General features: G+C 38.3%; 1 protein-coding gene across 3 annotated transcripts in view; it reads right to left on the reverse strand.

The window, feature by feature from the left end:
• TAFA1 (TAFA chemokine like family member 1) overlaps nt 1–24,356 on the reverse strand; it is a 561,966-nt gene that overhangs the window by 524,226 nt on the left and 13,384 nt on the right. The window contains exons 1-2 of one of the 3 annotated variants that reach the window (XM_031663208.1): nt 23,435–23,999; nt 21,383–21,503 (exon numbers count right to left, since the gene is read on the reverse strand). In XM_031663208.1, the coding sequence (XP_031519068.1) occupies nt 21,383–21,500 (118 nt within the window). In that variant the 5' untranslated portion in view covers nt 21,501–21,503; nt 23,435–23,999. Of the gene's footprint in view, nt 1–21,382; nt 21,504–23,434; nt 24,000–24,356 lie in introns of those variants that run through there. The other 2 variants (XM_003894210.5, XM_003894211.5) reach the window with 2 other exon arrangements.

Here is a 24,356-nt window from a genome sequence, read left to right on the forward strand (position 1 = left end):
GATGTTGGCTCATTGCAACCTCCGCCTTTCAGGCTCAAGCGAGTCTCCTGCCTCAGCCTCCTGGGTAGCTGGGATTACAGGCATGTGCCACCACGCCTGGCTAATTTTTGTACTTTTTGTAGAGACAGGGTTTCACCATGTTGGCCAGGCTGGTCTTGAACTCCTGGCCTCAAGTGGTCCACCCGCCTCAGCCTCCCCAAGCCCATCATATTTCTATTGAACTATACTGCTGTAGAATAAACTATCCCAGAGTGTCTATCTTTCCAAATATTTTTCTTGGGATTTCTATCTCTTAGGTTACATATGTAAGAAACCTAAAACCCTCTTCAGCTCACAAAGTGATGAAACGATAGCATGCTATCATCATTCCTGGAACATGGAATCCTCAATTTATGTTTGGGAATTAATTTATTAAGTGTTAAATTGTAAGTTTCTTTAGTCATTCAAAAACTTTAAGCTGAGAACCCTAGTTAATACATTAGATAAGAGAATTGGCATTTTCAAAGTTTCCATTAAGATGAAAGGAAGATTGAAATCCAACATGATAGAAAATAACAGAGACAAATTTAAAGTCCACACTTAGGATCAAATAGCAAGCTGTGAAAACAGAGACAAGGAGATGTGACTTGACGGTGGCATGTGTGAAAGAGACCTGGGGGTTTTCACTGATGGCAGACTCAATCCGAGTTGGCAGGCTGATACATCTGCCTATTGTGACCTTGAATTGTTTAAATAAATATTGGGGTTCCACAAATGACAGTAATGTCTTAGGCCACAGCTGAGCCATTTCCTATGACAAACAATTATCCTGGAAAAGGGACAGTCCAGGAATAACATAGGAACTGTGTTTACAACTAAATGGCTGTTCACTGAGAGATGGCTGGCTCTGCAACCTGCCACAAAAATAGAAACAATCCACATCTTCCCTAGCCCCAATATATTCAGGAGTCTGCTAAATATTGGGAGATAAGTCTCATTTCAACTCTCCAGTATTGAAACAGTCTACCTTAAAAGGTAGTAAACCTCTCACGTCTTAGAGAAGACTCTCAGAAAAGGGCCCACCATGAAGACTCAGAATATTGCTTACTTTTCTTAAGAATGAACTCTGATATAATTTAGATGTGTGTCCCCACCTAAGTCTCATGTTCAGTTGTAATTCTCAATGCTGCAGGTGGGGCCTGGTGGGAGGTGATTGGATCATGCAGGTGGTTTCTCATGGTTTAAACCATCCCTGCTTGGTACCATCATCATGATAGTCAGCTTTTGATTGTTTAAAAGTGTGTGCCACCTTCCCCCTCTCTCTGTCTTCCTCCTACTCCAGCCCGTGAAGTGCCTGCTTCTCCTTTGCCTTCTGCCATGATTGGAAGCTTCCTGAGGCCTCCCCAGAAGCAGAAACCACTGTGCTTCCTAGATAATCTGCAGAACCCTGAGCCAATTAAACCTCTTTTCTATATAAATTACCCAGGCTCAGGTATTTCTTTATAGCAATGCAAGAATGAATTAATACAACCTGCCGGGGTAACTGTGCACTCTTTTTCAGAAACAAGGTACATTGAAGTGAACAGTGGTTACATACATCAGAACAAGATACATAGGACAGTAGTTAGGAACATAGACTGCAGACTGAGACTGCCTGGGTTTGAATCCTAGCTCTGTCCTTTACTAGGTATGTGACATTGGGAAAATTACTTTGAGTTTCTATCTCCTCATCTGAAAAACCGGGGTAATAAAAGTTCCTACCTCCTCAGGTTATTGTCAGGGTTAAATAATACATACAGACGTATATATGTGGGTGTGGGTGTGCAGTGCTTAGGGTAGGGCACAGTACTGAATAAAGACCCATAAGTTTTTGGTATTATTATTACATCAGAAGAAAAGGACATTTAAATCTGAAAAGTCTCTCTTTAAAATTCTTCTGTGTTTGAAAATCATAGTAACTTGCCATTTCGATTTCTGTTAGACGATTGGGAGAAAATGTACCCTCTCGGTGGGAATGGGATTTCTCCATTGTCCATAATATCAGCTTTAGCAGCAAAAGGTCTCTCATTCCCCACCTGCTAGACCAGTCACCTCATCCTCCCAAGGATTTGCCTGTGGGCCAACCCCTGCCCTCACTCCCATGACCAAAGAGTCATGCAGTTCTGGGGACCAGGGCCACTGAATCAAGGGAGGAATTTCATTTTTAGTAAAGAGCTTAAGGCTGTGGAGGAATTATGTAAATACTTACATTAGATTTGATAGCAAATAAAAGGAATGGTCTTTATCTCAAGTGATCCTGAAATTTTTATTTATTCATTCATTTAGTCTGCAAATATTTATTAAGAGCCATCTTTTTGCCCTCTGACATGGCAGGGATCAAAACTGATGACAATCCCTGCCCTTGTGGAGCTTACATTCTTGTGGAGGGAGACAACAAGTTTGGTAAGTAAGTGAGTTATAGTAAGTTAAAAGGCAGCAAATGCTACTGCAAAAATAGGACAGGAGAATGGAGATGTGCAGTTCTGAGATAAGGGTGAAATTAAAATCAATAAAGAGGTAAGGGAAGACCTCACAGAGGAGGTGATATCTGAGCAGAGACTTGGAGCAGGGAGAATGTATATCATGTAGACATCTGGGGAAGAGCATTCCAAGCCGAGCAGGAGTCAATGAATACAGATGTGTGCCTGTCTTTGAAGGGCCAGCACGGAGCCCAGTGTGGATAAAGAAGAGTGAGCAAAGAAGAGCGAAGTAGGAGAAGATGCTGTGGAGCTAATGGGGGTAAAAGTTGAGGGCATATTATTAGGGCCCTTTGTAAGGACGTTGACTCTTACCCTGAAATAATGAAACCACTGTGTGTGGGTTTGGGACAGATGACTGACAAGACCTGACTAACTTTTTAACCTGACCACCTGCCTGCTGTGTGAGAAATATAGATTGTAGAATACAGACTGTGGCAAAGGCGAAAGCAAGAGACCACCCTAGGCTTCCCCTATAATCCACCTAGAGGAAGTTGTGACTGGGCCCTGGGTGACAGCAATAGAGGTGGTGGGAAGTGGTTTGAGTCTGGATACATCGTGAAGTTAGAAAAAGAGAGCTTTTCCAATACATTTAATGTAAAATCTGAGAAGAATGGAATGTAAAATCTGAAGACAGTAGTTGGCAATTCCTAGGTTTTTGATGTGAGTGAGGAATGGAAAAGATGGAGTTGCTATTAACTGCGATGAAGAAAGGTACGGATGGAAGAGGTCTGGGGACAAGGGAAGATCTGTTTTATAATTAAAAACATTTTGCCCAGGCTAGAGAAAGGAGTCATCCCAAATTTCAGCATGCCCCAAAACAATATGGCAGAAAATCCAACCAATGAATCAACAATCACTTGGCAGAGGAGGTTTTGAGGCAAATGAAGTGTCCAATGAAAGCACAGTCTTCGTGGTTGCTAAGATGACTTCCAACTCTTTATTTCTGAAATACGATTTTTAAATACCTTAACAACATATAATAGTGTGTGTGTGTGTGTGTGTGTATGTGTACACACATGCATTAAGGAGATGGTCTAGAGAGTCCTTTAAAATCTTGACAAAATAATTGCCTCAGCCTTATTCTACCTCCAAGAGATGGAAGGTCAGAGATTAAAGCCAAGTTTCACAAAACTAAACCTGATATGTAAATGCCATCTTCCTGAACCATTAACAGGAAAGCAGCACTTAGTAATGACATTTGTGACACAGAAATATTGGTAAACCAGGCTAGCCTTCCCATTTTTTCTTCTCTTCTTTTGGCCTCACAATGTACTCTGCCCATTAAGGCAAATATTTTAGCTAATAAGAAAAACTGTTTATTAAATAATTAGCTCTTAGGAAGCCTAACTTTCCCTAATACAATTTTTCTTCAGCTGGGGTCACTCTGCACTACAAGAATGTTTAATCAAAGGAAGGGGAAGAGGAATAATATTGCCATACTCCTAGGGTTTGAAAATAACTCATTTAGCACCTAAAATTGCAATGTCCCCTGCCATCACTGTTTTCCTAGCTTCATTAATTTTTTTCTTCCAAAGTCAGCATCCACCCTTACAAGGTTTCATTTCCTATCATCATCAAGGCATTTATAGGCATTCATCCATGACAAATGTATGCATTTGATCCATAACTGATTTATCTGCCTACCAACTAGAAACAGATACAGTTCTGGAAGTAAAAATAAGGAGAATACAAAATACTTAGGATAATATAAAAATATCACCTACTTACTGAATTTGCCCTATAAAAATCTCATCTGAAGCAAACAGCAACATTCCATACAGTGTAGTATTGAATGCTTTGACCTTTTATTCCAAGGTGGCAATTCTTCTTAAAACTGGGAATCAGTTCACAGATTAGATTCACAAATGAGAAGGTGGAGAGAGGGCAGGAGAGAGTGAGCAAGCAAGATCTTTAGGTGTTTGCTATCGGGAAGAGACTTGATGGAGAAAAGGAAAGAAAGTTCCATAGCCTCAAAGGTTTGCTTCGTTTTTACTTAAATGAGGAGTTGGGCCATATGATATTTCATTCAAAAGTCGGCTATATGAAACAAAACAAAACAAGCTAGATGTCATGTTTTGTTTTGTTTTTTTTCACACACTGGATTATTCCCTTCTCAAATCTACACTTTTGCCTTCTTTATAGACTGAGTAAACTGATCCAACAGTTGGATATTTAAGTATCCAACAAATACTGAAATAAGCTAAGATATCTAAGCTTGGATATCTAGGAATGAAAGAGTACTGTCACAAAGAAAATACCATTTTCTAACCACTAAGGCATTTTGTGGCCATATCATGAATGCTGTTCAACAAATGGCTCTTGCTGTCTGCCTTCTGGGAACATGGTAGAACTGTACTTCATGGCCTTTTGCTACTGGGTTAAGCCATATGACCAGGTTGGGCCAATGAGCTGTGATGCAAGTCACTTCCAAGTCAAGGCATTTATTTTATGTTGAACCTACAAAACACTCCTTTTTCTGCCATGGTGAACAACACTGTCTCAAAAAGATGCTGCTCTGAATTCTGGATTGAAGACAATGTAGAGCACAGCCCCCAGCCAACCCTGGCAGACAGTGGCATGAGCAAGAAAGAAGTATGCATAGAGATATGGGGCTGATTGGTTACCAAAGCATCACCTGGCATATCCTGGCATACATTTACTTCCATCTTAACACTGTCCATCACAACCAAAACTAATGATACTAGCAGAGAAAGTTTCCGTATTGTAGTCTATAAGAGCATGGGATCTGGAATCAGATTACCCTAGTTCAAATACTGGCTTTACCACTTACTAGCTGTGTACTTTGAGCAAGTTATTTAACCTCTCTGAGCCTGATTTCCTTCACCCGTACAAAGTAAAAAAAAAAAAAAAAAAAAAAAAACAAGAGTAACTTTCTCACAGTGGTAAATATAAGGATTAATGAAATAATATAGAATGATTAGCACAGGGCCAGGAACATAGTAAACACTTAATACAAATCTTAAATTAATATGTATATAAATCTTAGACATAATTGAAGGAGAAAAGTTATATCTTTTTCTTCCAAAGCCAGCTTCCATTCTGTCTTCTCCTACCTTGAAAGCATTTACATGTATTAATGGATGACAAACCAACGCATTTTCCCTTATATTCTTCTGATTTTCTCTAATTCTGATTTTCTCACATTCTGCCTCCTGACTAAAGGCAATGTTAGTTTCTTTGCCTAGAATTCTTTGCTACTCAAATTCCATCCCTTACTCTTGGCATAACCCATTCCTACTTCTTCAGGTGATATTTGAAGCACTGCTTTTCACTGAAACTTTGATCCGTGTAATAGACCCTCCCCCCCAACCAACAGCCCCTCCAAGAAAGGAAAGAAGGATGGACAGATAGGCTTGGAGCTACCCAGGGGCCATAGTAGAAAGACAAGAATGTCTGTCCTGTCAGGAACTCCACTTCATTTACCTAAGAGTGGATATAAGTTTAGAAATACCATCTGATGCTTCTGCCTCCAAATGTTCTATTATGATGACAACTTTCCTGAATTAGCACTTTTATATTGTTTTCTGTTGATGAATAATACCATATCCTGTAGAAACAACTTTACACCAGATCTTATTCACATAAACTAGTACATCAATAGGATTTTCTGCTTACAATAATAATAAACTACCCTTATTGGTTTTCAACAATTTAATTAAATACAATTAAATCTAGTTTGTTTTGGCAACCTATTAATGTCACAATTGAATATAGACTCATGAAAAGATTATAATTAATAAATCCTTTACACTACTGTACAATTACTCTGATGCTCAGCTTGCCAGAAATACTTAACAGCATTTTTGAAGTATGTTAATGAGGACAGTAAAAAAGAGATAATAAAGTTTGATCAAAGCACTTGGTAAGGCTTCTATATGGTTTTTGCCCCCTTCAGTAGAGAGCTAGTGCCTGTTGGGTACAAATTCTTAGGAGATCCTGAAACATTAATTGTAAATTTATCATCATCTTATAATGTCTTCAATCCATGGCTTTTACTATGTAGGCTATTCTCTCACACTAGCTCACATTCCCTGGAGTCTCAACACATAAGAAACTGACTATTGATACTTCTTTTTTTCTTCTTCTTTTCTTTCTTTCTAGAGCTCAAAATACTAGACACCGTGTTAGGTAATTCTTATTATACATAGATGTCATTTTGTATTCAGAGTATAAAATACAGGGTACATACAGCAATATAGATAAAACACACATATGATACCTTGGGATGCACATTTAGGTACCATTATGTTTATTAGAATATGCCTGGATTTCTTCCTTTAGTGATTGCAACCTATGATAAAAGGGTGATAGATTATTGTAAGAACAATACAATATTGAAAAGAAAAAAACATCCCAAGAAGTGTGGATACACACTATAAGATTTCAGCTAACTTGCAGCTCTTTTAATAGAATTATAACACGATTATAATCCAGTCTGAGGGTCACAAAACACCAATGCAAACTTTTGGATTATTTCCCTTTAATGAGTTATTGGTCAGGTATCTTCATTAATTAGTCAAACTTCCCTATTAGTTGACACCACACAGACACCAGACACCACTAAACTTTTTCTTTTTTCTTTTTTTTTTTTTTTTTTTTTTTTTTTTTGAGACAGGGTCTCGCTCTGTTGCCTAGGCTGGAGTGCAGTGGCGCAATCTCGGCTCACTGCAGCCTCCGCCTCCCAGGTTCAAGCAATTCTGCTACCTCAGTCTCCCAAGTAGCTGGGATTACAGGCACACCACCACGTCCAGCCGATTTTTGTATTTTTAGTAGAGACGGGGTTTCACCATGTTGGCCAGGCTGGTCCTGGACTCCTGACCTCAGGTGATCCACCCTCCTCAGCCTCCCAAAGTGCTGGGATCACAGGTGTGAGACACTGCGCCCGGCCAGACACCACTAACTTTCTTAACTAGACCACCTTCACCTGTAATTGCATACACAATGTACTTTTGGAAGGAAGGACACAATAAGCATTGACCTGTTTATATTGACTTAGAACATGTGGCCAACTGTTATGTATTCCATAGGAGAGATTAACCATAAAAATCCGTATCATGTACTGTGTTGAGTACATGGATTTTATTATCAGAAGACTCAGGTGTGATAATAAGTGAGTAAATAAGTCCAAGTTGTAAAACATCTATGTGCATCTTTTTATATAATAAAATATTATGAGCATACAGGTTAGTAGTAGGCAGTTTATCTCTTCCATCCTTGCTCTGACATTCACATATTTACATAAAATACAAAAAGATATCATATCCTAAACACCTACTGTATGGCAGATGTAGAACAAACATTGTCTCTATTTCTTACAGAATACACATTATCTCTATGTCTTACCTCAGCCTGCAAGGTAGGGAATTTAGAAACTGGAATCCTCACTGTATGGGTGAGGCAGGGAAAGTTACACTGACTTGCCCACCCTTAGAGCAAATAAGTATAATAATGATAGAGATGGGATGTAAACTCCTGGTTGGCCTAGTATACCAAGTTTCCCCTATCCCCACAGATCCCTCAGACCAAGAGTCACTGGTAGAAAAGAGGGTAAAGGCAGGTAAAAGACCTGCAAGCAAATCAACTCTTTGCCCAATTTCCAAAGACGTAAGTAGATGCTGCATGGCCCATCTTGATGGGACAACTGAATTGCGTAAAAGAACAGCCTATCCCAGGAACAGACAACATGTTTCATCTCAAAACAAAACAAGTAAGTCCATGTAGGGCACTTAGCCCATTATGTGACATATAGTAGTGCTGGATGATGATTCTGCTGAGAGGAGTTATTCTAGTTGCTTCTGAATTCATTCCTGTCTCATTTAATTACTCAGTGACTGGAGAACTATACTGTGCTTGGAAGGATTCAGAGGTTGAATCTGGGTTCAGACACAAAGCATATAGTAATTGATCAGCAATGTCTCCTGGAGCAAAATCATAGGAAGAATGTCAGGAATTTGCCATCACTAGCTAAGGGGCTATTTTTGGAAGAGAGGGGTGTTGTTATTTTGTTGTTGTTGTTGCTGCTGTTGTTTGTTTTTGATGGTGACAAGAATTGGAAAGGGAAATTTCAGGTCTGATTATACAGGCAATTTCTACCTGACATGTTATTGGGCTATGGGTCCAGCAAGTTTTATTTGAAAGACAGAAAATTCTATATTTTAGCAAAAAGACACTGCTGCAAATGATCAAATCACTTACCAGAAAGGTCAACCCATTATACAATATTCTAGGTAATTTATAAAGTCTCAACATGATAAATGCCAAACAATCTTATGAAAAAGTTAAATTGCAGTTGGAGAGCATTCTTTTCCAGTGTGAATGATTTATAACTTCATTTTAAGTAAACCAAAAAATCTACACAAAGAGCAAGTCTAATAAATGTAGATTTATCCTATGCCGCTCCTTCCCTGACTGGGGCACAAAAGTGTCTTCGGAGTCTAAAAGAATTTACTGGGAAAAAGTAACCCTGTAAAAAATGCTTGAAAATTAGGCACTGTTAATCCAGAAAGGAAAGAAAGCATGCTTTCAGCCAGGCCTGTTTGCATAGTGAAATGAAGAATCAAGCATTATTTAGCTGCAGTACTCAGAACTATTACATGATATAGAACAAGCTAACGGCCCAAGAAACAGATGTCTGACTAATGTAGAACAATGCTCCTCAACATAGAAATTTGTTGTTTAATTTCAATTGACCAAGAGTAAATTGCTGATATTCCTAAAAGTAGTACTTGTTTGTAATGGAAACCTGACTTAGAGTTGGTACACAACCTAAGTTTTCCTTTTATGTTTATACTTATTATGCACATTTTGCAAAGTTTTGTACAAATGGGAATAACAGTACCAACTCCGTAGGGTTTTGGTGCAGAACAAATGTCATATCATAAGAAACATCCCATATTGGGGCCTGTATACAGAAGGCACTCAGTAAACCCAGCCATTATTCAGAAGCTGGCAAAACTCCCAACTTGCCCTCCCAAGCTAGGTGAACTTAAACAAATCCATTAACATATTCTTTTACATTTTTGTAATTAGAAAAATGGGAAGATGTTATACCTCATGAGGATATTGTGAGGATTAACTGAAATATCAAATGCTTAAGATCGTTCTTTCATTTAGCAAGTATTTATCTGGCCCTCACTGTGTGCCACACTGTTTCAGGCATTGTCAGACTGCTGAGTTCCTTACCCTCACATAGCTTGTGATGTGGATAGGGAAATCAGAGTTAAATCAAAGACTATAGTAAAGTGTCATTTCTATTACTACTAGGTAACTGTAGTCCTCTGCACCTAGGAGGTGCAATAAGCCATTTGTTGGATATGGATATAAATATTAATTTTGTTGTAAGTTAAATATAATTATTATCCTTAGGTTTGAGTTAGAGTTACGCAGCTTCCTTTAATATAATAACCAGATGTTTGAAATCAACAGTTATGACACATCTTGTCTTTCATCGCACAAAGATAACAATAATTCAAAGGTGTGAAAGGTCCCACAGGGCTCAGAGAGTCTGGCCAGAACATGGTTGCCACGTCTTTGACAATTGGCTGACTTGTGTTCCATAGAGACTCTCATTGTGACACTGGGGCTCTTTCCATCCATCTCCATCTGTGATCATCAGTGTACACTGACAAGGCAGCCTTGAGATTATAAAACTAAGTAATTAAGAAATAAAATCTTGCTTTCTCTTTAATTGGAATGATACAAAAGTTTCTCTAACTAGTGCGGGCCCTCTAGCCATCAAGGTCTGCTACCCCATCCTTTAACACTTGCCTGTCTCTAAGTCTTTACTTGTCCTGTTCCTTTGGGTTGAATATACTACCCTTCTGTTCCTTCTAGCTGACTTCCTACCCAACCTTCAAAGTCTAACACAAAATCATCTCCTTCATGAGGGCTTCCCAAATCTTCTCTGCTCAGAATGAATTGCTTCCTGCTTTATGATTACGTAGTACCCTATTCAGTTATGACCCATAACACAAGCAGCTTTGCATCTTAGACACAGAGTTAGAGAAGAATCAGGCAAGGACTCAAAACTTTCTGGAGGTAATACAAAGTAAGTTTTCCAACTCCCAGAAGTTGACAGAACGGTCTAAAGCTGCACTATCTTAAATAGTTGCTCTTGGACCTGTATGGCTCTTTAAATTTGATTTAATTAGAGTTAGGTCATTTTCTTCTTTTTTAATGAAAAGAATTTCATGGCACACATTTTTTGGATAGAAGAGATACTCTGAAGATGGTTAGCCAATTAACCCACATAGGTGATGGTCTATGACTCTCAACTTGCATGCCAGTGTCAATCAATTGACAGGGAGTGCCCAGAGAAAGATTGAAAAAATTCTAAAATCATGTGTAGGCTCTGTGAGAACAATTACTGTGATTGATTAGCCTAGGCTGGTGATAGATAGAAGTCTGGAGATTGGCAACATGCATGCCATAAATTTGCTCTTACTTCTAAACAATCCTTCAAGCAGCTGTCAAAAATGTTGCCCTACAAATGTTCACCCAGTGACCTAGATTCTCAAGCACCTGTCCAGTAGGTGGCATCTTGCATGTCCATCAGATAAAGAGATGTAAAAAGCTACAAAACCAATTCATTTTAATAAGACCCCCATCTGGGAAGCTTCCAAGTGACTTGTACTCATGTCTTATATCTTATTATTTTATTTCAGAATAGGGGATTTATTGATTTAGTTATACCTTTTGCTATGCCACATATTTTAAAGTCACAATTTTTATAAAGGGCTGACGTCTAGTTACCATTTCTCCATAGAACAGTGGTGTTCAAACTTTCCTTGACCACAGCACACTGAGTAGGTGAAATATCTAATTCCTGTCTTCACTTCCCAGTGGAAAAGTACTTAAGTAATAAATACTTGGAAAGAAATTTTTATGAATCACTAATTATTGCTCATACAATAAGAAAAACATACTAGCATGCTCTTATATTATAAAATGATGCCCTATGAACTAAAAAATAAAAGATAAGTGTTATGGGCCATGAGAATATGTTGCAGAGGTTCACAGGCAGTGAATGTCACCAACAATGTCACCATACATCACCACACAAGCAAATTTTAAGGTACTTACAAATACAGTTATGTATCACTTAACAACAGGGATATATTCTGAGAAATACATCATTAGGCGATTTTGTCATTGTGTGAACATCAGAGTGTACTCACACAGACCTAGATGAGATAGACTACTATCCACCTAGGCTATATGATATAAATTATTGCTCCTAAGCTACAAGCTGTATAGCATGTTATGGTACTGAATATTGTAGGAAATTGTAGCACAACGATAAGCATTTGTGTATTTAAACCTACCTCTAGTACCTGGGTGATGAAATAATCTATACAACAAACTCCCATGACACAAGTTTACCTATATAACAAACCTGCATATATATCGCTGAACAGAAAATAAAAGTTTAAAAAGTGTCTAATTAAACCTAGAAAAGGTACGGTAAAAATACGGGACAACTGTGGTATAAGCCATTCATCATTATGCAGCATATGGCTATACATGTTTTAGCAATAAGAATATAGATAAAATATTTTCTAAACCACAATTAAGCCATGTCTCAAAGTCTAGTCTTCAGCAAGTTTAAAATCCAAAATATGTAAACACCCATCATTACAGACTATAGGGTTAACCCAATCATCCACAGCAAACTTAATTGATAATGATGAAACTAAACCACTACTAATTTATAATTAAAAAACAAGGACCACAGCAATTGAAAATCACTAACAACTCAAGACAACACTCATGATACACTGATAACAAATTATCCTTCTCCACATTGCATGAATTCTAATTCTTTGCATACAGAAACTTTGCAATGTTTCCAAGAGCTGGCAGCCAGTTAAAGAATACTGAATTAAGGAAGTTCAGTAAACATTAGTTAATGTAATTTATAGCAAAATGATAACTCAGTTGTTTTACTAATAAGTAGCCTTTATTCATAGACAAAATGAATATATATGATACCATAAATCATTTTCCCAAAAGAGAACCTTGGGTTTCAAGATAAATTTACAACTCACTAGAGGGCTGCAGACTAGATTTTGAGAACTTTCATAAAGTATTAAATTAAGAGTTTTACATATGCATCTCTATGCTGCTTGATGCTTCTGTTTTATTAGATTTGCTGATTACTATTTCTTCCCAACCATAATCAAAAAGAAAATTAGGCTGGGCCGGTGGCTCACTCCTATAATCCCAGCATGCTGGGAGGCCTAAGCAGGCAGATCACCTGAGGTCAGAGGTTGGAGACCAGCCTGGCCAACACGGTGAAACCCCCGTCTCTACTAAAAATATACAAATTCACTGGGTGTGGTGGCATGTGCCTGTAGTCCCAGCTACTCAGGAGGCTAAGGCAGGAGAATCGCTTGAACCTGGGAGGTGGAGGTTGCAGTGAGCCAAGAGCGCACCGTTGCACTCCAGCCTGGGCAACAAGAGCAAACCTACGTCTAAAAAAAAAAGAAAGAAAGAAAGGACATTAATTGATTTTTAGCTGAGATTCAAATGAGACTCAAGAGCGAAACTATGTCTCAAAACAAAAACAAAAACAAAAACACAGAAATAAAATTAATTGATTTTTAGCTGAGATTCAAATAAGGCTACCGAATAGACTACTAACTTCATTACATCAAAGCTCTCTGTTTACCAGAGGCCCAGTAATACCATTTAGCTTACAGACACAATGTTTTAGCCTGCTGGGTATAATCATCCACAAAGTTTTCAAATAGTTTTAGCAGAATGCTTTTTTACATAAGAAAAGGTAATTTTGAATCATGCTATGTCAAATAGATAAAGTTAATAAACCAGTTCCTTGGGTAGTTTAAAACTTATTTGGCAGAATATACTTCACTGTTTATGGAACACATGAATCCCCCTCTTGGAGCTACTAGGTAACACATGAAAATTGTTGAATTCCTTCCCACCCTCTCATCTGGAACTTTGCAATTTGACAACTTAAAGGAGATCTCAAAAGCTCCAGCCTCTGACTCCTACTCTGGAGCTCTTTCCTCATTACCATGTGATATTTCTTTAAAAGGTTTAATGTGATGTTTTTCTACCACTTTTTGAATTTTAAAGAATGTAAAGTTCTCACTCGACTAAAGCTAGGTTGATCAATAAATAATTATTGAATACATACCCAATATTAATTCAGTGAGAAATAAGACCTGCTGACCTGCTGATCCTAATCCAGTATACTGTTAATTTCAGGAACAATGAGGTGCTTTACCCCTCACCTGTGTGGCAGCTCATCTAAATCTAGGAGCTGACATTCTGTATTCACTTGAAAGCATATGAGTCAATTAGTCCATTCTTCATCCACAAAAGTGGAAAATAAGAAAAGTCCTTTGGACGTATACAGATTCAGCTTGGATTTATTCTTGTGTGATATGAAAGCATGCCTAGAGAAGAAGGTCTAGTAACTGCACAGTAAAGGCAAATGCTGGTAATTGCATCAGTAGAACAATGGCCACACCTGTGAGAGGTGTGAGAGATGTGAGAGGTCTGTGAGATGTGAGAGGTGTGAGAGATGTGGATGTGAGAGGTGAGGATGTGAGAGGTGAGGATGTGAGAGGTGTGAGAGATGTGAGAGGTCTTCCTCCCTTGCAAACTCAGAGAACAACTTGGTTTGACTCCTTCCCTGCGTGAAAGAAAGATTTGCTTAAGAATAGGCAGATCCCTCAGCATTCCTATCCATCTTCTTGGAGAAACCCTGTGATAATATCATTTTTCTTTTCTTTTTTGGACCTTTATTATATGAAGTCGGGAATAGAGAAAGAAATAATGGGCCAACAGAGTTCCCTAAGTGCTTTGCAGGTATTATCTTCGGGGAATTCAATTAGTTATACAAATTTTAAACAAAATTCATCTTCTCTATATTCCCAAAGAAAGGAAAAAGTGCTTGTCTGGTGTTACTTTCTCTCTGCTACAAAGGTAAAGTGACTTTTTCTCTTGATATCAAAAGATTTGGAAAATAAAAGTCCTTTCCCTATTTGCCAAGTGAAGCCTCCTCTTCAGTCCCTCAAGACAACTCCTATAATCTTTTCCAAACTTATAGAGGGGAAAAATCCCCAAACCTGTGACTGAAAACCTTAGGGATTTAATTTTTTACTACATTTGTATGTATAATCTTTGAATTATTTTGAATGGAGTAGGTGTCAAAATTGAATAGAGTCAAATATCTACGTAAAGATACACACAGAATACATGTATGTTATACTGACAATATATGTCACTCTCCATTTGAGAAATCTCAAAATTATAAACACACATACACAAATGCACATACATCCGTATGTACACACACACTCACACACAAGTAGTAACAACTAAGGAACAGTTTAAGATTCCACCAGAACTTTCATTCCTCCTTTTCTTAGTAATTAAACAAGTATTTTCTGAGAACCTATTATGTGCCAAGTCAGTAGAAGTGAGAGATAAAAAGATGAATATCACAGGATTCCAGAATTATCTTGGCATGTAATCTGAATAGGCATGGTAGATGCTACCCAAATAAAAAGTGTCTGGAAAATTTTATTGCATGTAATCTGAATAGGCATGGTAGATGCTACCCAAATAAAAAGTGTCTGGAAAATTTTAAACAAAATCAGATTTCTTACCTGCAAATCTTTTCAGAACTTTCATATGCTTACAAGCACTGCAAATCTCCAGGAGGAGAACATAACAAACAGTGGGTGCTTCCCAGCAGGTAATTTCCACACTTTTGTCCAAGGAGTATCTTGAGAAGACAGTGTTTCATGAAGTATAATTCTGAAATGCTGGCCTAGACATTTTACTGGATGAAGACCCTTAAAAGGAAAAGGGCCTCATGATATTTTCCTGCTTATTCTCCCTTCTTTTTTCTTAAACTGGAAACACGGTTTGATATCTCTCTAATTTTACCGTTGAAACTCTATCACTAATATTTTAAGCTTTTTGATAAAAAGCAATATATGCTCATTCCAAAAATGCATCCAAAAAATAAAAAATTATAGGAAGTTAAAAGTTGAAGTCATTCTAGTCCTCTCACCAGATTTAACTACCACTGTAGAAAGGATGTTTATATCCTTTTTGACATTCTTATGTATGTGCAAATATGATTCTTTTCTCCAAAATTATTTTGAAGCAGAGTATTCTATTCCTTGTTTTCTTCACTCTGCAATGTATCATGGGCATTTTTCCACATGGGTAGATAGACATATTCTCATCCCTTGAAATGGCTACATCAAATCCCATTGTGTGGGTGTGCTATGATTTATTTTATCAATCCCCTTTTGACGGAGATGAAACTCCTCTCCAGTTTTTTCCATTAAAACCATTGTTGCAATAACTATAGCTTAACATATATCTTTTCACATTTGTCTAATAATTTTCTTAGTATAAGCACCTGGAAATGGAAGTGTCAGGATTTGCACATTTTACCTTTTGGGAGATGTTACTAAATTGTTATCAAAAATGGCATGCCAATTTATCCAGTTAAGCTTTGATACTTTTGCACAAAGTTTAAAATTGAAAGAATTTTTAAGAGTTCAAGTTGTCTTCTTAGGTAAACTTTAAGAAATTAACAATTAAAGGCTAATCTTCATTTTTGCCATTTCTAAATATTTTTGTTTGCAGTGTAGTATAACATCTATTTTCCCTAATGAGGAGTTGAAACCACAGGCTTGAGCTCACATAAGTAAGAGTTTTTATAGCATTGTAATAATTTTCTTATAAGTTCATAGGATCAGCAGGAAATATTTATTTGCATCTCTACTTGGCTTTGATACTATAGGGTCTGATCAAATATCAATAGCTGCACCCTGACTCTACAATGAGGTCAATATGATCAATCGGATGATCGATGGATTATCACTAAGCACCAGCTTGCACCAAATAACAACCTGTCTGCTCCAATCCTTAGGCCAATTCGCTATACTTAGCAGCCTAGCACTGGTACGCATTCTTAAAGAGCCAATATGCGACTATGGTTGTTGCTACTATTTCTTTTATATTACAGTTATAAAACAACTCTTTATTGTAATGTACTCTGGTATTCTACTGCATATTCTTTGAGCAGCTTTCAATAAAGTAATATTGAATAGTAAGATATAAATAAGCATAAGGCACACAAAAATGCTTTTTAATATTTTAACAAAAATATCATACTTTAAAATGGATAGTGATGTTCAGTATGCAATAATCAAGGCATAAATGAATATATCTAACATACATAGTTTGCTTAATATAGCTGTAAATCAGGTCAAGTATAAATTACACAGACAACTCTATTCAGAGTAATCTTTTTATATATCATTTCCATACACCCCTGTCGATAAAATAGCAGTGACTCAGGAATAAATGATTCATTAGGCACTTAAAACTTCTTGTCTCATGTAATTTATCTATATAATTTAAAATTACTGAAGAATCCCAAGGATCTTTTCTTGCTAAATTATTTTGAGATGATTTATATTTTACTAAGTTTCAAGGACACCTCCCCCCACCACACACACACACATTCAAAATTAGGTAACTATCAAAATTGCTGTCATAATTCATATATCCATAAGGGGAAAACTCATCCTAAAATAGAAAATTACAATTAGCAAAAACCATTCAATCTTTTTTTTTTAACTGTTACACAAAACAACCTGGTGATTATAAAGAGTTGAGGTGTCTATTTTAATTACCTGAAACAATTGAACACCACTTTTGAGTTTTCATTGTTCAGTGTGTCTTTTTAAAATGAAATGTCCTGTCTATAGCTTTATAATGAAAAATAAAAAAAAAAAGCACAAGTATTCTTCAAGTTGTTAGGGTAATTTCCTACATCATTCCCCAAATAAAAACTTGATCCAGCCAAATATTAAATTATTGAAATTACAAATCTGTTAATCTATAGCACATTTTACTCATTAGTGTAATTTTAAAATTCACTTTCATGTGATTGACTGTTTTAATCTTCCTTAACTAGTGAGTAACTGAAAATAAATGGTGCATTCCTAATACTATAAATATGAAAAATAGGAAGTACTTAGGGACTGCAGGCGAATACATTAAAATCAGTCAGTTTTCTAGTTAACATATTCTCATTCTGTTTGTGTACAAACCCACTGCATTGAGAAGACATCACAAATTCATGGCCTCACAAAAACATGGTCTCGATTTCATGTTATGACAGCAGAAATTGGCCCAAATCTCTAACCATTTCCCCTAAAGGATCCTGGCTGGCTGGTGCCATCCAGGTTAGGCAATCTGAACGAGGGGAACATCATGTCAAATTCCACTCATCTGTCAGTGTAGTGGATTATTTCTTGAGAGACTGAAATTGGCTGTTTGCTGTCTGAATACCATCAATCTTACCACGTAGGGAACAGCCAAACTGCCTGTAAGAGGCTGGGTGGCAGAGGGTGGGGATGGGGTGGGGAGCCATTCCTAATCAGGTGAGGAGGCAGCTGTAAAGCTTTCACTCTCCCTCCATTCAAGGCTCTGAGTGAAAGATTTGTCATTTTCCACATTTCTCAGATACTTGGTATGCACGTGGAGTCTTCCCGCTCTTGCTTTATGAAAGAGGTGATTTTTCAAGCTTAGGCAAATGTGGCAGAGCTCAGGGTCTGCGGGTGTCTCATTTTTTCTCATCATGTCACTTGTTTTAACCGATTTGAGAAAATGAGATTATATTTTTCCTTTTTGCTCATTTATCCAGCAATTTATTTATTTATTTGTTCATTTAGGGGTGGATTGTCACAGATAACTGGCCCTGATTTCTATCTTGTTTTCATACACATTTCATTAGTGTCCCTGGAGATTTAAGACCTACAAGGCAAAACGTCACAACTCTAATCCAAAAAAGGCATATTTTTATTCTTAAAATCAAAAGATTGTATTAAAGGATCTGACTGGAATAATCTAGAATATAGCTATGACCAAGATCTATCACCTTAATCTTTGCAGCTATTGTCAAAAACCAAGTAAACGTATTATATAGAACTATTGGATGTTAAGTTTAATATCATTTTAATCATTCTGCATCTAGGAAGGGATATTTATAGTTTCTTCATTTCAACAATAAAGCTGAAATGGGTCTCAAATGTATTAGCACTTGGGGTCAAAATTGGTTTCAGTGCTGCAGTTTCTTGGGGTATTTGACACACAGATCAACTATGCATTCGTTGATAATACACAAATTCTAAGGAAGAAAATGGAGAAAACAAATATTGAGTTTAATTTCAGCCAGAACCTAATATGTGATTTTCAGTTTAAAAATATGATATTTTAATAATAAGCCCTATAAAGACATAAGTTTAATTATTACACATAACCCGCACAGAAAAACTCCATATATTCACTGATTAACAGAGACAACTATGTGAAAGCTTGTTACAAATGGTACTGTATCTATTTCATGATTATATGCATAGAGTAAAATAAGACACATAGCATTGGTGGTATATTCTAGCCATGTACCACATGATTAACAAAACAATAGCAAGAGAAAAAAAAGAGTTGTTGCCTTGGCTATGTGGATTATTAGCTGTGTGAACAGCAAAACTTCATTCATCAAACATCCCTGGCTTGCAGGTTTACAGTCTATTAAGTGGGGACATCAGTAATTTCCAATATTTGTGAAGAACTTTACAGCTTACAAAAGACTTATTAGAAGTTATTTTTACTATATTTACACCCCACCTCACCCCCACCACCACCATATCTATAAATGGGAAATGAGAGCAGAAAAGTCAGTTGTCCAAGGTTATGTCACTAACCTTAAGTGACAGACTTGGATGGCCAGCCCTGAGCCCTGCCTTCTCCCCTCAACCACGTGCCACTCACCAGTTCTGCCATGGCCACCTCTCAGAATGGGTGTGCAGTTCAGATGAGACCAAGTTTTGACATAATGAAAGTTTTCAAAAATTATATGAAGGGGCTCACACTTCTGCAAAGAAGCTATTTGGCATGATCACTTGGTGCACTGAGAGGCATTTTCCCCTCCTAGGGACACAGGCTCTGGCAGTGAATCATACTGATCTGACTTCCAAAGACAGCGATTCCCTGTGTGGCCTCAGACAAGCCACCTAACCTTTCAGAGTTTCTGTTTCCTGGGCAAAAGGGGGAGAAATTACACCCATTTGCATCAGGATTCAACTAAACAGTGTGAATTAATCCTAAGAGCCCTGCCTAAAACATACACGTAATAGTTGTTTTATCATGAATTCTTACTGTTGAGCATCACAACGAGTGCAAATGTCCCGCATTGTTTATTATTTATGACCATGTAGTGAAAGACATTTGTGCCAGAACTGACTGTGATTAAGCGATTGGAGGTAATGTGGGAATCTCAAATTCACTTTTGTTTTCCCTCCATCTCGGTTGCACTGAGGCTTGAGTGACTGTTCCCGCGCCAGGCTCCGGACACAGGATGCAGAAATACAAGCGCGTCCTGAAGCAGGGCGGTTTCCATGCCCACCTGCAGGGGCACTAGCGCCCCCTCGCCTTCCCTCTCAGACCAGGGCGTGGGGAAACAGGATGGCGGGGCCCAGAATCAGCCCCCAGCCTCAGCCCCAAGCACAAGCCAGCCCCACCGCTTCTCCCGGGGCGGCCCGAACTCCAACACCCAGCAGGCTTGCGCGCTCACTGCAGCCTGGTGCAGGCGCGCGGGAGGACCCTGGGCTGCATCCGCGCTCTGACAAGCCTGCCCCCAGCAGGGAAGCTGAACCCCGAGAGGCAGCAAGCGGGGCCCCGGAAGGTATTGCTGGAAGACTGTACAGAAGAGCCTGGAATCGGTGTCCAGGCCGCCTGAGGAGCCAGGGAAAGGCAAGGGCGTAGACGCTGGACCACGCAGCAGGAGGAAGCTCGACGGATGGGAGGAGGCCATTGATGGGATTTGGAGAGGCGGGTGGAGGGCTGGGAGCACTTCAGAACTCAGCATCAGAAACTTGGGCGCGCAACTGGTCCCCAGAGCCCGAACTTGACCGTCGCGAGAGAGGAAGGGAGGGGAGGGAGGGAGGTTGGGTGGAGGGTGAAGGCGGGGTGGGTAGTAGAAGGATGCGAAGGCTGATGCTGAACAGAAAATGGAAGGAAATTTTTCCGAGGACCGGGGAAGGTAAGGACAATCGAGCTGGGAGGGACTGTAATGAGAAAGCTGGCGAGGCAAAGAAGGAGAGCAAAATCCAGATTGAGGAGCGAGGCCGTGGATGGGTGAAAAATACACTTTGAACATTAAGAGGAAGAAAGCAAAATGCGTCCGGAACTAAAAATTCAATATAGGGAAAACAAAACAAAACAAAAATCAGGTGGGAGGGACCTCATCCCTGAAACTGCCAAAAGAGAGGGAAAAATGCCACTGAGCATACCGGAAGAACAGAAAGTGAAGGGAGAAAGGAAAGGAGGCATATTATACCAGACAAGAAATAGTAAGTTACTTTTTAATTTCGTTTTCATTGACAACTTGCTTTCAAAGTTAATTTGGGGACTATGCCCCCAACAAAATTCTTAGCCACATACAGACCAAGATTATAGTAGGTAAAATCCTCAAGTCTTGAAAGTTATTCCACCTTTTGCAGAATATTCTGCTATTGGCCAAAGCGTCCAAAAACAAATGACTTCTACTTTTCAAGGTGTGTAGAAGCAGGTGGGATGACACTTAGAAAAACCCACCTTTTCTGAGAAATTAATAGGAATACCCCCAAGACATTTTGGCACACTCCCCTTCCCCCAAAGCATCTAGCCAACAATATGTCTTGGAATTCAAAGGCAAGCTGCCCACACTACAGCACTTTATGTCACTTGCATTCAACCATCTGTTAAGGAAACAGTGGTAAGACTGGAGGAGGCTGCAGTGGATCCAGCTCCTGACTTACCTGGTCTGTGCAGGTGATGCTGCTGGAAAGTGTGCTGAAGGGATCCATGGCAGAGTAGCATTGCACAAGCACTTATCCACAAATACAGGACCCAGGACATCGCAGAGACCATTGCCATTCTCTAAAGAGAACATTCGACAGGAAAGGTTACCCGCGGCTTCAAGCCCCCAGCTCAGTCAGCCCCACTGATGAAGGAAGGGAGGTCTCAGACGTCATGTTCCTTTGCTACTTCTCTGGCTAGAACTAATGATCCAGCAGAGGTCATGCCATGAAGTGGGATTGAGGGAAAGCCCTTTTCAGATGATCATACATTCATTTTTTTTCTTAATTCTGCAAAACTCCAAGGATTGCCAAAATGCAAAAATAAAGTTTTAGACTATCAGTTAGTCAGTTTAAAACAATGCGTGCTGACTAAAAATCCTATTTTACACAATGATCTTTAAACTATAGTTATCTCAGGCACTGAAAAGCTGCAGACTCCTCCTGTTCATTCTAACTTCATTGCAAGTCTGACATAAGCCTGGAAGGAAAGAGTGGGTTCTTTTTTTTTTTTTTTTTTTTTAATTCTACAGTCATGAATTTTTAATTGCAATGCTGTCTTCTAAACTAAGTAATCATTTCTCAGAGGCATGTTGTAATCTCCTGATAGAACCGATCCTTTTGACTGGACCAAAGAATCAGAAGGGATTGTGTTTAGCCAGAATGAGTTTCAGATGCAAGACCTATGCTTCTATCCTAGAGCAAGCCATAATTTACAATATTGCTTAGCCTCCTAAGATTTCATTGTAGCTTTTGTTGTACAGCATTGATGAATATGCATATACAGGTGGCATATGTATTTATGGATGAATATGTACCTTTTCTTGGGCACTGAAACTTTGACAGTCTTATCTGCACCTGTGAGGATCTTAGGAACTACAAAGGCTCAACTGCGCTATATATTGTCCAATTTCTCAAACAACACCTTATGCTGCATTTCATATTGCCAAATTAATCAAACTTGAAGCACTGTCCTTACTCAGCCAGTTATAGGGAAGCATTTTCTACACAAGAATCCAGTTAACTGTATGCTTTTCTGTTAGGTCGAGAGGACTTTGGAAGAAGATTTCTTTCTTTCTTTTCCTTTTCACTGTCAAATCATACCCTTCGAAAACCTCAACTATACATTGAAAACGTGCTAGTAACCTCCCAGCCTGGCTTCTTTATTCATGAAAATTGGTTCTTTATTAAAAACTGTGATGTTCAGAAAACAAAAATATACATCATATATATGCACATAATGCAGGCTCATTTGTGGATTTTAGCAGACAGATACAGCCTTGGAAGGATTTTAGGACTATAATAGACAAATGGTGACAACTATAATTAAGGGCAAAGTAGGAAAACATTATTTTCAACAGTTTGGTGCTATTCATGCCTAAGTCTGTGATTCAGATGGAGCATTCACTTTCTAATTAGTTTCACTGCCCACTGTTTACTTTTGTATACAACATACTTTGCCTTATTGTTTTCAGAACTATCGGGATAACATACATGCATTCTCTTCAGTGGAAATGAATAGCAGCACCCCTCCTGTGAAACCTAAAATGAATGTATTTGGGGACTTTTTCAGAATACCCTGCAAATTACAGAAAGACAAAAACAGAGATGACTGTGAATGTATTTACTGCTTGTGAATTGCAGTTAAAATGTACTAGAAATTCACCTAAACTTGAAAGAAAAATCCTGCCACAACCAAAACTTAATAGTTTTTCAATGACTGCTTTCTCTTGCTCATTTCTTCACCCATATAGATCCTACCACTCAAAAGGATTACTGTGACTTGATGCTTGCAATATTTTCTTTTTTAATTTAACTTTCTTTAATTCTCAGCATTACTTCCAAACCTCCTGCATGCCACTCTCACTGCTTGCTCTTTTACCAAGAGGTTGTCTCAATGTTATTAAGTGTCTTCCCCAAATAAAGCATTCAGCCTTGCACAGTTCTCTAGATATGCCTGGATATGCTTCAGATCTGCTTTCTGAATCTTAAACCCTCAAAGATGCTTCTTACCTGAAAAATCCAGCCAAGAGCAGAGTACTCTATTAGTGTTCATTGGAAAGATCTAACACTTTTTAAAATCCATCTGTGCCACAATTTGAAATCTTTTTTCAAAGAGCTTCCCAACAATCTTCTTTATCAGGATTTAAAAAAAAAAAAAAAAAAAAAAAAAATGTTACTCTCTTCCGATCCTATTTCCACAGTTAAAAAAAAAAAAAAAAAGAAAAAAAGAAAAAAAAGACATCAGTTCATTCAGACTGTATTGTCAGAAAAGGAGCCAAGCTTTGAGGGGTGGAAACCTTGTCATTTTCACCTTTAAATCATCTCCTGGCGTCACCTCTGCCTGACGAGACCTTTGAAGTGATGGGGAGATAATGTGCAGTTTCCTGATGAGAATTGGTTTATAGTTGCCGATGGACCATCCCCACTCCAGTGCATTCGGGGCAGAGTAAGGCAGCAAAATGTAGGAGCAGGGCTGCTATACGGTGCTGTAAGTAGCAGTAGTCTGTTTCAATACATCCCTCCGCTCCAAAGTATCACATGTCTTAAAGTGACATTACCCTCTATTACAGCTACAGTGAATTGTAATATCTGCCCACTAACTCTTCAACAACTCAAGCAGCGCTTTAACACTATATTGCCTGATTTATTATGTTAGAGGTCCTACTGATACCACTGATTTAACAAAAGAGTAAAGAGGGAAGGAGAAACAAGAAAAAAAGCGTTCTGCAAAATACTGATAGTATTAGTGGGAGTTACACTTCTCACAGTAAATGGGAAAGTGAAATATAAGCCATTTACCTCTTAATGTTCTTTTTACCAGTAAGTTAACCACAAATATTGTCAGGTTTATACTAATTTAAGTCTGCTGGTTGTTTCAGCAGTTAAATAGGAGACTAGAATTTACCTGGAATAGGACATAGATGCATATATG

Source organism: Papio anubis, chromosome 2 (genome assembly GCF_008728515.1).
Source record: "Papio anubis isolate 15944 chromosome 2, Panubis1.0, whole genome shotgun sequence".
Lineage (NCBI taxonomy): Eukaryota > Metazoa > Chordata > Mammalia > Primates > Cercopithecidae > Papio > Papio anubis.